This window comes from Mya arenaria, chromosome 15 (assembly GCF_026914265.1).
Source record: "Mya arenaria isolate MELC-2E11 chromosome 15, ASM2691426v1".
NCBI classification, from domain to species: Eukaryota; Metazoa; Mollusca; class Bivalvia; order Myida; family Myidae; genus Mya; species Mya arenaria.
In genome coordinates this window covers 4,556,254-4,574,898 of record NC_069136.1, presented here as the reverse complement: position 1 = coordinate 4,574,898, position 18,645 = coordinate 4,556,254, and the positions used below count along the sequence as shown (strand labels likewise).

The 18,645-nt window shown below is 37.0% G+C and overlaps 1 protein-coding gene across 4 annotated transcripts in view; it reads left to right on the top strand.

Moving 5' to 3' along the window:
• The window catches only part of LOC128220453 (uncharacterized), a 47,675-nt gene that overhangs the window by 8,948 nt on the left and 20,082 nt on the right, over positions 1-18,645 (top strand). The window contains exon 1 of one of the 4 annotated variants that reach the window (XM_052928859.1): positions 9,997-10,532. The exons of 2 other annotated variants lie outside the window; for them this stretch is intronic. In XM_052928859.1, the coding sequence (XP_052784819.1) occupies positions 10,409-10,532 (124 nt within the window). In that variant the 5' untranslated portion in view covers positions 9,997-10,408. Of the gene's footprint in view, positions 1-9,996; positions 10,533-14,497; positions 15,175-18,645 lie in introns of those variants that run through there. One more of the 4 variants, XM_052928860.1, reaches the window with a different exon arrangement.

Here is an 18,645-nt window from a genome sequence, read left to right as displayed (position 1 = left end):
AAACATTCTTAGTTGACCTACCCCCCCCCCCCCCCACCCCACCCCCACACCTTCATTCATGGTTGTTACCTTATTGATCAGTTTGTATTCGTCTATTTGATGGATTAATGTGGGTTTTGCTGCATGTTGAATGTAAGATGGAATTGAATTTTCATTACATTTGTGCTATGGTGTAACTTTGGGTGATGACAGTGTTGCATTTGATTGATGTCAGTATACTTCAAACAAAATCTAACTTCATGTTTATTTAAACTAATCTTCTATGGTGCTCAAGTTCTATATCAAATACGCTCAGGTTGTTCAAGGCCATTTGGGAACGTGCAAATTGAATTGTAATTTAAATAATGTCGTTCATAGAAATTACATAAAGCGGTCAACACCTTCTACTGGGTCGCATCTAGGTTGTATTGGCGCCTAAAAAGCCGTGTACATATGCACAAGGGGCTTTTAAGACGTCGTTCATTACCAATATTAAACATGCAAGAGAAATATTTTAATAACCCAACCGGCATTGGCCAGATTTATAACATAATCCTGGAGCCTGTGTCAGAGATTTGTGACATAAAACGTTCGAACTTGGCCAAAATAACGCCTCATTATTCCTGACTTAAATCATTTACGGATTATTACAATGAAAAGTGAACGTTAAGTACAATTAATGAAATAGTATTAGCCCTGGTAAGAAAAACAGCAGAGTCAAGCATGATATTTCCCTTAATGCTGGATTAAAAGTAAATACTTTAATAGTTAAATCCTCTTGTTTACGTAAACACTAGAAAGACAAACGAATCGCAGCCAATGTGGTTTAATCCATGCATGAACATAAGTATGGCAACGAAAAACACTGTCCGGTACACGATTTAGTAATAGTTGGTGAATATTTGGACATTTAAATGACCTTCTAAAAGTGTTAAAGATGATATAAAATAAACAGGGAAAACTGATCAAAGCGATATTAAGATAAACATACACATAATACACTTACTAAGATAAAAAGTCATAATTGAACCATGACGATCGGGCACGAACAGGCGAGGATTGTTAAGTTTCTGCAATTACCGAAAGACGAACGAGTTGGTCTTGACAAAGAGCTAACGTCCCATCTCATTCGAAAGTCGCCCCTGTTCCGGTCTATCTGCGACGGTAAGAGTGTGGTGTGATGTTCTAGAGGACCCTGTGCGTTGGCTGGAAACGGGCCGATTGTTTAGTTTAAACTTTATTTTTTTGACAAATAGCATACAAACATACATATGTTATATGTATAGAAATGAAATTCCTCACAATATATTCGAGGATTAGAAAACAAGATATAACTTATATTAATTCTGCTCCTCCACTTGGATAAAGTGCATAAGAAACAGATGTGACATGGCATATGCTACGTTGACAATAAGTATAATTGATAGATCTTTTTCTTCTTAATATTATCTAAAAATTATAAGAAATGAAAATGTTGATCGCACTCTGATGAGAGGGTAGGCGTGTGCAGCCCGATACGCCAGGGAGGATTGGTCTTCATTTGTTGTTTGTTGCTGCTCATTGCTAACCGAACCGCCTAGTGGCAGTTATGTACGATTGCACAAGTGAAAATAATATGTTCAAGTTAACAACGCGATACACGACATTATTGTTTACGTTTTAACGTGAAATATTTGATGATGCGCTCAAATGTTTTAATATAATTACCAAGAATAACTTAAACGGTTGTTTCAAATCTTGTTATTAATACAATAGATGGCCGGTGTATCCATTGAACTTCCAGAGCAGTAGCGATAGGAAAGATTTCAAAGTTTATGACTCATAATGGCTTTAACAACGTTGTTAATTTGAACAAAGTTCTGACCAATCGGCACAACATTTACTCAACTCGCTACATTCGTTATTGCACGTATATTGCATCGTTTCAATCAAACCAATCAGAGCCAAGTATTTCGTTCACTGTATTTTGGTTTTTGGCGTACGTGATTCTTTAGTCGATTTTTAACACGTTACTGGGTAGTGAAGACATACTTAATAATCTACTTACCCGAGTTTCAACGAATATGAATAAAGGCGCTGCCTCCAAAGGTCACATGTATCCATCGAGAAAATAACTCTGTAGAAACATAGTTATACAATAAATCATTCAAACAATAAGTTGAGTATTCATCATGAATAATACATTAAAATATTGTAATACAAAATTATATCTTGATCCGCTTCATTTCAAGAACATGGCTCTGTTCCTCATGTTAAAGTCTAAATATAAATGTGGCCAGCAAAAGCTACCAATTAGTTAAGTAGGCAAGATGGCTTTCAGAAACACCATTTATTTTTGCATAGAGTACATAAATGATGTCTGAACTTCAAGATGCTACAAAACCAAGAATGCAGTAAAAATGGCCGCCAGAAAGTTAAATAACCGATTTCGTATATGATGCGCCATAGTAATAAATATTGTGAAAAAAACGAAAGATATCACCCTCGGGATATAAGTAAGGAAGAAAAGGCCACAAATGTGCCACTGTGAGGAAGCGAAGCCCACAAATGTGCCACTGTGAGGAAGCGAAGCCCACAAATGTGCCACTGCGAGGAAGCGAAGGCCACACTGCGAGGAAGTGAAAACCACAAATGTGCGACTGTGAGGAAGCGAAGGCCACACATTTGCCACTGTGAGGAAGCAAATACCACTAATGTGCCACTGCGAGGAAGCAAAGAATACAAATGTGCCACTGTGAGGAAGCGGAACCCACAAATGTGCAACTGTGAGGAAGCGAAGCCCACAAATGTGCCACTGCGAAGAAGCGAAGGCCACACTTCGAGGAAGCAAAGGCTACAAATGTGCCACTGTGAGAAAGCGAAGGCCACAAATGTGCCACCATTGTGATGAAGTCGAAGGCCTCCTGGGCACGACTAAAAGGGAAGCGAAAGCATGTAGCGCCTTAAAGATTTAGAAGCAAGTGTCATTTAAAGGTTAATTAAAAAATCGCCCGGACAATGTACTCATAAATATTTTGTACGGACAATTTACTCGCTTTGAAAATTGTCCAGAACTTTTGTTTAACACGGAACTATCACTTGAAACTTACAACGAAGTAAATACTTGCAAACTTAATCAATATTTTGTAGACTATTGTTTCATATTCCTGCCTTTTTGCGCTAAAACACACGGAAATCAGACTGATACGGACAATGTACTCACAGAAATTAAATATGTATCGAGTTTCAGACTTAAACTAAGCAAACCTTCGAAAAACAAAAAAAAAACACGCGAGTAAATTGTGTTACAATGCGGGTACTCTGCGCCCATTCTAAAGATCATACCTTAATATTGACCATCCGTAAACGACGAATTTATGTGTTAATGCGTTTGAATTATTCGCCATCATGTACGGCCAATAAACTATAGTGATCACGTGATACTCCCCTGTGCTGTAGCGCCCTAAACTTAGGAAATGGAATGCTACGTATGCGCCAATTGAAGGGAAGCGAAGGCCTGTGGCGCCCTTAAGTATAAGGGGAAGCGAATACCACATATGCGCCAATTGAAGGGAAGCAAAGGCTTGTAGCGCCCTTAAGTAAGGGGAAGCGAATACCACGTATGCGCAAATTGAAGGGAAGCGAAGGCATGTAGCGCCCTTAAGTAAGGGGTAACGAATATCACATATGCGCCAATTTCCGGAAGGCGAATGCATGTAGCGCCCTACAGTCAGGGACTCGAAGGCCTGTAGCACCCTAAGGTAAGAGAAGCGAATGCCACTTATGCGCCAATTTCAAGGAAGCGATGGCTTGTAGCGCCTAAAGGCCTGAAGCACCCTTAAGTTAGGAGGGGCCAATGTCACTTATGTGCTATTTCAGGGAAACGAAGGCATGTAGCTCCCTTAAGTATGGAGCAGCGATGCCATGTAGCACCCGTAATTAAGGGTAAGCGATGGCATGTAGCGCCCTTAAGTAAGGGTAAGCGGTGGCATTTAGGGCCCTTAAGTAAGGGGAAGCGATGGCATAAAGCGCCCTTAAGTAAGAGTAAGCGATGGCATGTAGCGCCCATAAGTAAGGGTAAGCGATGGCATTTAGGGCCCTTAAGTAAGGGTAAGCGATGGCATGTAGCGCCCTTAAGTAAGAAGAAGCGGTGGCATGTAGCGCCCTTAAGTAAGGGGAAGCGATGGCATTTAGGGCCCTTAAGTAAGGGTAAGCGATGGCATGTAGTGCCCTTAAGTAAGGAGAAGCGGTGGCATGTAGCGCCCTTAAGTAAGGGGAAGCGATGGCATTTAGGGCCCTTAAGTAAGGGTAAGCGATAGCATGTAGCACACTTAAGTAAGGGTAAGCGATGGCATTTAGGGCCCTTAAGTAAGGGTAAGCGATGGCATGAAGCGCCCTTAAGTAAGGGTAAGCGATGGCATATAGTGCACTTAAGTAAGGGGTGGCGATGGCATATAGCGCCCTTAAGTAAGGGTTTAGCAAAGGCATGTAGCGGCCGTAAGTAAGGGTAAGCGATGGCATGTAGCGCCCTAAGTAAGGGAAAGCGATGGCATGTAGCGCCCTTAAGTAAGGGTAAGCGATGGCATGTAGCGCCCTTAAGTAAGGGGAAGCGATGGCATTTAGGGCCCTTATGAAAGGGGTATCGATGGCATTTAGGGCCCTTAAGTAAGGGGAAGCGATGGCATGTAGCGCCCTTAAGTAAGTGGAAGCGAATACATGAAGCGCCCTTAAGTAAGGGGAAGCGATGGCATGTAGCGCCCTTAAGTAAGTGGAAGCGAATACCACATATGCTCTGCCGTAAGGATATAAAAGAGCAAGACCAAGCCACTGTAAGATAATATGTAGACAAAATGACTGCCAATAATGTGCCACTCAAATGGGAAGAAAAATAACTAACACACCACAGGAATGGAATTGAAATCCACTAAGGCGCCAATGTACGGGTATTGAAGTTAACTGAGAAGCCTAGCTAAACGAGCGAACGCCATTTCTAACGTCCCATTGAAAAGAAGCGAAGGCCGCTAACGCACCACGTAATGGGTCCAATGTACAAATAAAAACATTTCACATTTAAAGTGAAAAAGAAAGGCATCGGAATTTGAATGTCGAACGAAATAAAACTCAACGTATAAAGTACTATGATCGATCTAAGACCTTAGATGTAGCTTATAGGATTACTCGATATAAATAATGGACCTATGCTATGAATGGAGTCAATGATGACCATGAGAATGACTTAAGTTTCATATTGAATACCATTGAAATACACTTAAAAGTTTAAAGCTACATTCACATCCCGATGTCTTTTTTCAATTTTGTCCAATAGTTTTCAACATTCTTATTTCTTGTGAAAAGAAGGAGTAAATAATTGAACAATTAACTCAATATAAGTATTCGATTATATCTTTGTTCGGTGCTGAATTGGGTCATTGTTGAGTAAACTGAATGGCATGTTAGTTTATTAAAGTAATATACCAAATAGCACATGCTCCGGACTTGAAAATAGCTCGTGGATAAAGATTGATATTTGATCAAATTGAACATACTTATGGCGCACCAAAAATGTACATGCTTCTTGTTTGTTGGTTTAGGGTTACTTCCATTCTCGTTCACCAGAGTGATGATGCTATGCGTTCCATTTATCTTAATAAAACCTCTGATGAATGAGAATGGGTTACTTAAGACTTAAGACTTTTTCCAATATGATATATTGTATGGCCGTTGAATCTCAATTGTTTGGCCAAAAAAGAAAATCTAGAATTATTGTTTAATGTACTAGTCAATTGTAACCACGTCCCCGGGTCCGGGGGTATACTGGGGAAAGCGGGGGAAATGGGCCGTGTTTCTGCCTTCCAGTTTGCGCCGTAGTGCCGAGTGAATGCGGTTGTTTTGTTTCCGCGCCGAACTTAGCGGAGAATGGGCCAGGACTTTGTGCCGGGAAATATCCGTTCTTTAAACGGGTTTTGTCCACGTTTTGCCAAGCTTTTCCCGGAGTTTTACAAGATCTCTCGAGATATTTAAAAAAAAGATTGCGCCTCATCCGGGTTCATTCCAAATTTAAAAGAAGTCAGTGGGGGTGGGGGTCATTTAGCGGGGATTTTACCAGCAGTTTGTCCCCTCAGGGCGGTGCTTTTACCTAGGATCGACTGGACCGAAAGTCATAGTCCCCGCTATTCCACTGACCTGAGGGGTGGACGTGGTTATGCACGTCAATTGTAACGTCCTGATGATAAAATCCCCGCCCCACACCCCAGGAACCCTAAGTAAGGCACATTCCCCGCTATATTTTGCGCGAAGACAAAACCACGCATTCATCCGGCACTGCGAGGCCACCTGAAAGGTGAAAACACGGCCCATTTCCCCGGCTATCCCCGGTATAACCCGGACCTTGGGGGCCATGGTAACAATTAACTGGTGCATTGCAATAGACTGATGCATAACTGTTTAGATAGACATATAAGCGATGTAACATGTTTAGGGACAGCGACTTTATTCATAATTGATGGATTACAGATATCACGAAGTTCTGATATACTTTCCCTGTTTAAGGCCATGAAGCGCAAACCAAATTTTGTTTGCCTTAAAAACACATTCAATAAAATTAGCTGGGTATTGATGTGTCAATCCTTGTTTGTAAAATAATCGAAAAAGGTCTTAAAAAAAACATCTGTTATCTAAACATGTAAATACAGGGTTTTAGATTTAGATGGCGCTAGCTTAAAATTATTGAATGTTGGGATGATGCCCACATAACGTATATTGTATGTGATCAAGGGAGATGTTTCAAAACTTAATTTCAGCTCGGTTTACTGTCTAAAATTGGATAACCGGCTATTGAATTTGCAATTAAGTAATGCGTGATTATGAGATTGGATATACACGAAACAGCTATAAATTTATAGATTACCAGTGGGAAACTTTGTTCACACAATGCTGAGATTTAAAACGAGAGCCTGACAAGCCTTTACTACTTATCAAATCTATTGGAATCTTAAAACATCTATACAATTGAAGGATTTAGAAAGATATAATATGTACAAACAGCCAGAATGGTTAATTTTGACTTTTACATGATACATATTCAATATATACATTTCAATGTCAAGTATATGTAATTTCGGAACATCGGTATCAGTCAATATAACTGTAATACAATAACTTCAGATTTATATATAAATAAAAACCTGAACAGCTTGATGAATTTTCGTAGAACTTGTCTAACAAGCAAATATCAACATTTGCTGAAGGGTTCCAGATGTTGGTGTCTTAGCTTAAACACTCCCAATGATTTGCCATACTTTATCTCGTTACACAAAAAATGTGCATTTTTAGAAAACCATGAGCGAGTGCCTTTAAATGTGGCTTTATATTCCAATTTGTATATTGACCGCACTCCTATGCCTCACGACCCAAAAAATAAAAATAGAAAAATAGTTTACTTGTCTCAGAATTGACCGTGAAAGCATGTATAACAAAAACAGAAATTTAATACGAGTATATATACAGTCGAACCTCGTTGGCTCGAACTCGCTTGGCTCGAATTCCCCGTTGGCTCGATCTGGATTTAAAGGACCGATTTCTTTATACTGAACGTAAGCATTTCCTCTTGGCTCGATTTTTCGAGGCTCGAAGTATTTTTGACGGTCCATGGGAGTTCGAGCCAACGAGTTTCGACTGTATTAATTAAAAGACGTCAAATAATCATGAACTTGATTCTTTTAAGCTTGATATTGGAAGGAAAGGGAACTGGTTAAAAAGGTCATGCTGAGGAACGGGATTCCGGTGTCATTATAATCTGTTTCATGGGTGGAGTGTTCAACATTCGGCAACCTTCAGCCAGCCAAACAATATAAATGAATATATTAAGATCATGCGTTTTATTAAATTCAATTACTTGTCAAGTTTATCAAGTTTGTAAACTTAAATGAGTCATGTTTTAATTGGTGATATAACCGCACAAAAAAAACAACTTCAGTACAAACTAATAAATTAAGCACGACATCAAGTATGAAGCATGATAGCTGATTGCGATTGATTTCCATTCAAATGTTAGGCAACAACAATCGTATTTTGTACGGAATTCAGCTAGGGCTATCTTCTGTGAATGTGTTAATCTGAGACGCGATACTAGATAGTACTATGTTGAAAACGCGAGATTACGAAACTACGATTACGAAAACGCGACCATCGTACTGTCGTGTTTTAACCATCGTTATATCGTGAAATCGCGCTTTCGTAATCGTTGTATCGTACTGTCGCTCTATCGTCGGCGAACTTTCGCATTCTCATTATCTTAATGTCGCATAATCATTATCGTAATGTCGCGTTATCATTATCGTACTGTCGCTTATCATTATCGTACTGTCGTATAATCATTCTCGTACTGTCTTGTTTCATTATCGTAACTAGTTATTAGTATCGTACAGTCGCATAATCATTATCGTACCGTCGCGTTATCATTATCGTACTGTCGAATAATCATTATCGTACTGTCGCATAATCATTATCGTACTGTCGCATAATCATTATCGTACTGTCGCATAATCATCATCGTACTGTCGCATAATCGTCATACTACTGTCACGTTTCATTATAGTACTGTTGTTTTATCATCATCGTACAGTCGCATATTCGTCATATTACTGTCGCGTTCCATTATCGTACTGTTGCGTCATCATCATCGTACAGTCGCATAATCGTCATATTACTGTCGCGTTTCATTATCGTACTGTTGCGTCATCATCATCGTACAGTCGCATAATCGTCATATTACTGTCACGTTTCATTATCGTACTGTTGCGTCATCATCATCGTACAGTCGCATATTCGTCATATTACTGTCGCGTTTCATTATCGTACTGTTGCGTCATCATCATCGTACAGTCGCATAATCGTCATATTACTGTCACGTTTCATTATCGTACTGTTGCGTCATCATCATCGTACAGTCGCATATTCGTCATATTACTGTCGCGTTCCATTATCGTACTGTTGCGTCATCATCATCGTACAGTCGCATAATCGTCATATTACTGTCGCTTTTCATTATTGTACTGTTGCGTCATCATCATCGTACAGTCGCATAATCGTCATATTGCTGTCGCGTTTCATTATCGTACTGTTGCGTCATCATCATCGTACAGTCGCATAATCGTCATATTACTGTCGCTTTTCATTATCGTACTGTTGCGTCATCATCATCGTACAGTCGCATATTCGTCATATTACTGTCGCGTTTCATTATCGTACTGTTGCGTCATCATCATCGTACAGTCGCATAATCGTCATATTACTGTCGCGTTTCATTATCGTACTGTTGCGTCATCATCATCGTACAGTCGCATAATCGTCATATTACTTTCGCGTTTCATTATCGTACTGTTGCGTCATCATCATCGTACAGTCGCATAATCGTCATATTACTGTCGCGTTTCATTATCGTACTGTTGCGTCATCATCATCGTACAGTCGCATAATCGTCATATTACTGTCGCGTTTCATTATCGTACTGTTGCGTCATCATCATCGTACAGTCGCATATTCGTCATATTACTGTCGCATAATCATTATCGTACTGTTGGGTCATCATCATCGTACAATCGCATTATCGTCATATTACTGTCGCGTTTCATTATCGTACTGTTGCGTTATCATCATCGTGCAGTCGCATTATCGTCATATTACTGTCGCGTTTCATTATCGTACTGTTGCGTCATCATCATCGTGCAGTCGCATAATCGTCATATTACTGTCGCGTTCCATTATCGTACTGTTGCGTCATCATCATCGTACAGTCGCATAATCGTCATATTACTGTCGCGTTTCATAATCGTACTGTTGCGTCATCATCATCGTACAGTCGCATAATCGTCATATTACTGTCGCGTTTCATTATCGTACTGTTGCGTTATCATTGTACTATCAAATATCGCGTTTCAGATATTACATTTCATTGACTATAACAAAAGCATGACACTATAAATGTATGTTTGCCTGTCTAATTGCAAACTTGATTATCAAGAGCCACTTTTGGAATAGAAAAAAGACAATTTAGAGCGTTTGCATGATATCAAATATCATAATTGTGTTTCTTTATTAGCTTTATGGCAAGTTTTTATTAACCATTTTAGCTAAAAGAGAAGAAGTTTATTTAGTTTATTCAGATCTCTATTTGCGACTTTAATAGAAAAAAGTCCGCCGTGTTAATTTGAAAGCCTTTTGAAGATTCAATTGAGATATTTTTTGATACATTGCAGGGCGAACGAATTTAATATTTATCTTTAAAAATAACTGATGAAACAAGGAATTTGTACACAAAATATATTTTTTTAATTATAATGTGAGAGTGAACAGTGCACAAAATTTACCGAATGTGATTGGAAGCAAAAGCGTAATTATCGAAAAGAAAACTCGAACTAAGAGCAGTGACAATTATTATTTGCTGTAAGTCATGTTACATGATTCGTTTATTCGCATCGTTCAGAAGGATGTGTCGCATAGAAAAGACAACGAGTGTTTTGAGATGGTCCCTTGGCTTAAGGGACATTGCCCACTGTTCGCAAACGTACCCCAAGGTAATGACGTCATGAAATAATGAATATGTCACCATGATTGCACTGGTGACATTTTGTTATTTGTCTTTGTGTTTTATGCTGTTTTATTTCTGCTAGTATTTGTTGTTGTTGTTGTTGTTGTTGTTGTTGGGATTGTTTTGATTTGAATGAATTCCGTGTCTCTATTCAGTAAGCCTTTTGTATACACACGACATAAAATACCGAACCTTATTTGCCTTGCAAGACTACATGGGTTAAAATCACGAGTTATTTCCCCTTATTATCTGTGTTTTTTTTTATTTTAATTAATATTCCGCTAGGGGATGGATATTATAATTGGTTGAACAGTTTTTTTTTATTAATATTTGCTCTATCGTATGAAATTTTTATTGTAAATCACAGTTCAGATATAAACATATATAAACATGTACTTAAAATCAGATCGAAGGCTGAAAGATAAATTCAATATTGTTTCAATACGCAATATTCAAACAACACCTATAGAACTTCAAAGTTGTTGTTGAATGTGTTCAAACAACACCTATAGAACTTCGAAGTTGTTGTTGAATGTGTTCAGACAACACCTATAGAACTTCAAAGTTGTTGTTGAATGTGTTCAGACAACACCTATAGAACTTCGAAGTTGCTGTTGAATGTGTTCAGACAACACCTATAGAACTTCGAAGTTGCTGTTGAATGTGTTCAGACAACACCTATAGAACTTCGAAGTTGCTGTTGAATGTGTTCAGACAACACCTATAGAACTTCGAAGTTGCTGTTGAATGTGTTCAGACAACACCTATAGAACTTCGAAGTTGCTGTTGAATGTGTTCAGACAACACCTATAGAACTTCAAAGTTGTTGTTGAATGTGTTCAGACAACACCTATAGAACTTCAAAGTTGCTGTTGAATGTGTTCAGACAACACCTATAGAACTTCAAAGTTGTTGTTGAATGTGTTCAGACAACACCTATAGAACTTCAAAGTTGTTGTTGAATGTGTTCAGACAACACCTATAGAACTTCGAAGTTGTTGTTGAATGTGTTCAGACAACACCTGTAGAACTTCGAAGTTGTTGTTGAATGTGTTCAGACAACACCTGTAGAACTTCGAAGTTGTTGTTGAATGTGTTCAGGCAACACCTGTAGAACTTCGAAGTTGATGTTGAATGTGTTCAGACAACACCTGTAGAACTTCGAAGTTGTTGTTGAATGTGTTCAGACAACACCTATAGAACTTCAAAGTTGTTGTTGAATGTGTTCAGACAACACCTGTAGAACTTCGAAGTTGTTGTTGAATGTGTTCAGACAACACCTATAGAACTTCAAAGTTGTTGTTGAATGTGTTCAGACAACACCTGTAGAACTTCGAAGTTGTTGTTGAATGTGTTCAGACAACACCTGTAGAACTTCAAAGTTGTTGTTGAATGTGTTCAGACAACACCTGTAGAACTTCGAAGTTGTTGTTGAATGTGTTCAGACAACACCTATAGAACTTCAAAGTTGTTGTTGAATGTGTTCAGACAACACCTATAGAACTTCAAAGTTGTTGTTGAATGTGTTCACACAACACCTATAGAACTTCAAAGTTGCTGTTGAATGTGTTCAGACAACACCTATAGAACTTCAAAGTTGCTGTTGAATGTGTTTCTCTATCAATCCAAGTATTTTGCTTTAGCCTGTATTTTGTTTAGATAATAAAAAATATTTTGAATTGAAATATGATAACGAGCAATGCTGACAAAAAAGTACATTCTACAGAATCCAAGTATTTTGCCCCCCACAATAAAATAGTCGAACATTGGTCCTAAATCTTTCAACTTGATCACTTAAATGTGTTAAAGGGTCAGGATTGGGATAGGAAATTGCTGTTCATAAAACAATGAAGTCTTTAACTAGCAGTGTAAGAGAGTGTTGAAGAAAACTCATCCATCATTTATATAAACGATTGATACTGGTTAAGTTCCATTTTTAAAGTAACAAAATGTTAAGTTTGAATACTTTTACACCCAGAGCTTTTTTAATATAGACATTGTGGTATTTAAGATTTTCTTATTTAAAACTGGTATAAAATCATAGAAAGAAATGGTTTTATAACCATTCTTTAGTTTATCATGTCATAATGGTTTCGTCATTATGATATTATTGAAATTGTAATTGGTTTAAACGTATTCAATTTTCAAAGAACAAACATATGCAATAGTATACAAAAAATCAGTATGAGGACAGGGCTGGAAGAAAATAAATAATTTAAAAATAAATTCAAAATGAATTCATGCACAAATGATATTAACTTTTGCGTTTTATCTTTACTAAGGATTGTTGGGATAAGAGTGAGTTCCAAGGCGGTACCTAACAATTCTTGATAAACATTCCTAGTTTTTTATATATAGTATGTATGCACTGTGCTGTTTGTGGAGTTTTGTGCTGTTCTTCTATGTTTCTTGTTTGTGATATTATGTTCTATGTCTTTGGCGTTTACCCAGTGCCATTACACCGGGTTTATGTTTAGACTTTTTGCCACTGAGCTTGTTTCTGCAGCTTTTTTTCATTAATATATTTACTATATCAAATGCACAAACACATGTTTGCGTCCAATTAATGGATGGGTCACCTTAAATATATAAAAACAAGATTCACAAACAATCGATTGACAGATTTTGCTGGATCATAATTATTTAATAAGAGCTCTTATCTATTGCCTAAAATATAGATATACTGCTTCTCAATGTCTGCTCCTTGTCAGAAATTGATCAAACAGGTAAACAGGTAAATTGATATATCATGGTGCACAATATTCAAAAGAAATTATACTGCATGAATAATAAACACATACTCTGACAGAACATAATATAACAAGGAAGGCTTGGCGAAAATCTCAGACATTGAAATGAACATGAGTTACGTTTACATTTTTCTTTTTGTCTTTCTTATTTATTGTTTGTTTAATGGTTTTCATATTCTTATTTATTGTTCTTTTCGAACAATGAGCTCAATGTATGTATTCGATTGTATCTTTGTTCGGTAGTGAATTGGGCCGTTATTGAGAAGAGGAAAGAACTCTGAGTTTATTGAATTTATTTAATTGAATGGCGCGTAGGTTGTGTTTGAAAATAACTCATGGATCAAGTTTTGATCTCTGATAAAATTTTAGGCGTAACAAAAATATGTGCGCTTCTTTGTTTCCCGACATACCCGGTTATTTCAAGCACGGGCTCTACTTTTATGGTATTTTCACAACATTTTCAGTTAAGAATAATTCGATGGCAAATATCAGTCTTTTGGTCAGAAAACAGTTAATCCTCAATAAGTTTGGTAAAGGAATGTTTTATTAATTAGTGCTGACTCTCTCATGGTTGTCAGCAAATCAGTTCCTAATTGAAAGGCCAAACATATGACCAGTTATATTATAACATTCAGATAAACCTTCCCTATTTTAGGTCATGAAAAAGAAATCAAGCATGTTAATTTGTTTGGCCTACTCATAAACAAAAGATTGGCATGCTTTAAATGTGTTCATCCTAGTTTGAAATCTAATCAGAAAAAGGTCTTTTAGAAATTCTGTTACAAAAAATGTCAATAAAGTGTTTTAAAATTAGATTGTTTAAGCTTTAAATAACTGAATGTTGAGATAATACCGGCGTAAAGTATATTTTGTGTGTGTTTTAATCATTGATCCACGAAGACATTTCAGAACCTCACCTTGTCTGTTTGTAACATGGAGATGTTCAACCATTCACTCAAAAGCTTACGGCCTTCCGAAAAACTAAATGATATATTGAGCATTTTATTCAATTGCAAATATCACTTGTTGTCTTGTTTATGGATTCAAAAGAGTTCTGATATGATCGTTGTATAAACCAAACAAAAAATGATATTTCAATAAACTCAAATTATAATATTGAGGGTCGTAGCGGGTATGTAGAAAGATAGCTGATTGCGATTGATTTCCGTTAAAATGTAAGGCTACAACAATCGTATTTTGTGACATTAAGGAGACTCAATTTGCAAGGGTGGAATGTTTGTGGATATTACAACTCAGAGGCTATAGTATAAACACGACAATGTACACGTAGATTTGCTTGGCTAATTGTCAAACTATTTTATAAAGAACCTATTTTGAAATAGTAAAAAGATAATTTGAGGCGTTTACATGATATCAGATATCATAATAGTGTTTATACATTTTATCTTATGATGTCAATTATGAGTATTGATTTGAAGCAATTAGAATAAATATGGGATTATACAGATCTACATTAAATACTATGTAAAGGAAACATGATCGCTGTGTTAATTTGAAGGCTACTGGAAGATAAAATTGAGATATTGTTTTGTCCCATCGAGAACGATTAGAAGTTATATTTCCAAACACATGAACCTCAGAATGGAGTATGGTTTCATTTCAAGGAAAAACTAACCATATATCAGTGAACACTTGACATATTAACAGAAATTTATTGGAAGCAAAGAGTTATCACCGAAACGAAAACTTGAAAAGTGAACTGTACAGTGACAGTAATTAAGTTGCTGTTAGCCATTATGCACGACTCGTTCATTCGCATCGTTCAGAAGGATGTGTCGTATAGGGAAGATAACGAGTGTTTTGAGATGGTCCCTTGGCTCAAGGGACATTCTCCACTGTTCTCAGTCGTTCCCGAAGGTAATGACGTCATGTTATACTTATTGCGTCATAATGATGACATTAGGGATATTCGAATCTCTGTTATTTAGGGCGTTTTTGTTGATACCAAACCAGTTTCAGTTTTGGTTTCAATGGTTTCAGCAGTTATGAAACCGGTTTTGATAGTTTTGCTTGAAGTAACAAGTGCATGGTTTTGTGTACATTTTTAACAACATGGTTGAGCTACTGTAGCTACTGAGCTACACAATTACTGATATAACCCTTTTCATTTAGCTTATTAGCCCATTGTAAGACATTGTTATCAAAAAGATTGAGTTTCAACAAACGAGGTTGATTACTATCCGCCATGTTGTTTTCGAAGTAAACTAGTTTTCGGATGGAACGAACCGATAAAACCGCCTCCGGTAGAGGTTTCGATAGTTTCAAAAACCGGTTTCGGTTTTCGTTAAAAAAAGATTGAAACTGGTTTTGGTTTTGTTTGAAACTGTTACAACAAATACACAGTTCGTGAAACTGATATAAAACCGAAACCAGTTTATTACCAACAAAAACGCCCTCAATTTCTTCAAGTTTTGGTTGTTATGCACCAGTCAATTGTAACTACGGCCCCCAAGGTCCGGGAGTATACCAGGGATAGCCGGAGAAATGGGCCGTCTTTTTACCATCCTGGTGGCCCCGCAGTGCCGGGTGAATGCGGCGGTTTTGTATCCGCGCCAAATATAGCGGGGAATGTGCCTTACTTAGGGTCCCTGGGGTGCGGGGGCATTTGGTGGGGATTTTACCATCAGTTCGTCCCCGCATAGCGGGGTTTTTACCCGGGCTCGGCTAGACCGAAAGTCAAAGTCCCCGCTATTCCCCGGACCTGGAGGGGCTGTGGTTACAACTGACTGATGCATTATTCAGTTGTTATTGTTTAATCTGAATGAACTCGTGTTTCTTTTCGTTAAAGCTGCACTCTCACAGATTTTACAACTTTTTTTTATTTTTTGTCTTGGAAAGGGCGAAAATTTATGTTGTATGGTTACTAACGGTTAAAGAAAAATGCATAAAACATTAATTTTTTAACTTAAATATAAAATTCTGCGATATGTTTTTTGTCAGAAGTCTTATATATCTGTTTTCCATGGATTTTCGCAAATATTTACTCGTTCAAAGACAAAGAATAAAATAAAAAGTTGTCAAAACGTTCGATCTGTGAGAGTACAGCTTTAAAAAGTGTGGTTTAAAGTGACTCGTCTGTTTTAATCTTTTCGTGCAAGATTAAACGGAATATAGTCAGACACGAGTTTATTCCCTTTGGTACCTATGCCGGTTTTGTAAACCAACAGCTTTAATGTATTAGATGTAATGTTTTCATTTGGTTTATGTTATGAAGTTTCTGTTTTACGTAGATCAGCAGTTTTAAAATTGCTTCGTCTTAGCCCAAATTTCAGAAGTTAAGTGTTTATTTCAAACACACGTCTTTTTTGGGTTAAACAGTGCTTAATATTTGCTATAACACGTGAAATGTTTACCATAGATCACAGTTCAGATAAAAGCTATTAGGAATATGTGTTAACAAAAGAGTATTTACAAATCAGATCGAAGGTTGAAATATATTAAATATGGCTTCAATACGCCTCGTTAACACACCGTCAATAGAACTCGAGACTTAAGTGCTGTTGGACAGAGTTCAGGATAAAATCCATCTTCTTATCAGTCTTCCTGCTGAGACGACAGACATTAAAGTCTTTGTTTCTCTGTAGGTCTACGTTTTTGTCCCATCTAAGTGCACACTAAGTTTAAGTTTCGTTTGGCTGATTTACCGCTTCCATTTTTTACAAAATGCAAAAAGTAAAGAAATCTACCGCTCCGTATAATTTTCATTAGAAAGTTAAGTCCAAATATGTTTACTCACTTTAAAGCCCAAAATGATATTTTTAGAGATGCATCAAACAAAAAGGAAATAATTATACAGTGATTCTATATAAATAAGTCATTCATAGCATAGTTCCTTAAACTTACACTAAGAAGGAAAAATAAAGATACAATTGTTCAGGGGATTTCATTCGGTTTCGCCACTTCCTATTTTTAAACTAAATGAAAGCGATACCCACCCTCGAACAAAAACTGGTGTGGTCTACAAACACCAGAGAAAAATACACAAAACTTTCAACATATCACGAAAAAATTTCATAAGTATTCAGACTCATGCCTTTGCCTAGTTACGACGGATTAATTCAAATTTGATCATTTAAAAGAGCTCTGTTTACAAACTATCTCCTTATAGCCAAGATACAAAAGAATAATAATGATACATCAATTACGTGATGGCAAAAATACATATCCTATATCCTATTAAGACATATGATATTCATACATATATTATGCGAGTTATTTAGAAGCTCGCACATGCGCACTGGCTTAGATAAAGGCTGCCGCGGGGCAGTTCCCGATTATCATTAAGTAAATTAGCATTTTTTTTTGTCCTCTAAACTATGAGTCAGTGACGGGCTAACAGTTACTCATAACGGCAGGAATGGGACAGGGACATTCCTACATTTAACAGGGAAGTCTTAACAAGCAATGCATTTGAGCAATCAATATGCTCCGTAGTGTGCCGGATCAGAGTTTGTTATTTAAGTATTTATTCCACCAAAAAATCAAGATAATGCTCCTTGTAAAAGTTTAATAAATCAGGTAAATTGCTATTGCGCCATAAAGCACTCAAAAGAAGTCATATTGCGTAAACAATGGACCGACCTTCAGGCAGAAAATAATGAAGAAGGAATGGCTCTAATCTCCGTAATTAAGTCAGGCCTACGCGTTATAACTATTGATAAGCATTTTTTGTCAAACCGCTAAGGTTAAATCCCAGTGTTTCGAACTGCGCGATGAGAAAAAAAGCATCCAATTCTATTAAATTTATAACTGAAAGAAGTAAAGGTTGTTGATTATTTTGTATATTCATCTTTCTATTAATTCTAAAGCATCAAACAGAGAGGGCATGGCCTTTTAAAATATTCGGCGTGATTACACAACACTGGGAGATTAAAACCGAACAAAAAACTAAATCAAAATCGCATTTGTTTCAAAATGTACTTAGTTTTTAAAGCACTCATTCATAGATTTCATGTTGGGACCATTTTCTTTAAAATATTCAGATTTAGTAAAATTTACTTACATTTATGAACAAACATCACACAGATTGGCAGATACTGGTTTGAACTAGAAATGTAGATTGTATTCTGACTTTTTGATGATGGTTTATCAATTTTCATTACCGTAAGTAACAGTGTGTGTATACCACGTGATAAATTACGTCATAAATGCTATGTCGGGGGGCAATATTTTGATTGAAATGAAGACTTAAATCAAAGATAACTTTTCTTTTACTATATCATTTTAAATGAAACAAAGGGCAGTCTATGCCGCTTTAATAGCCCCTCATTCGTTGTATTAACGGAGTTTTATAAGATCATTAGTTGCATCAAACACTTAAACTAACCT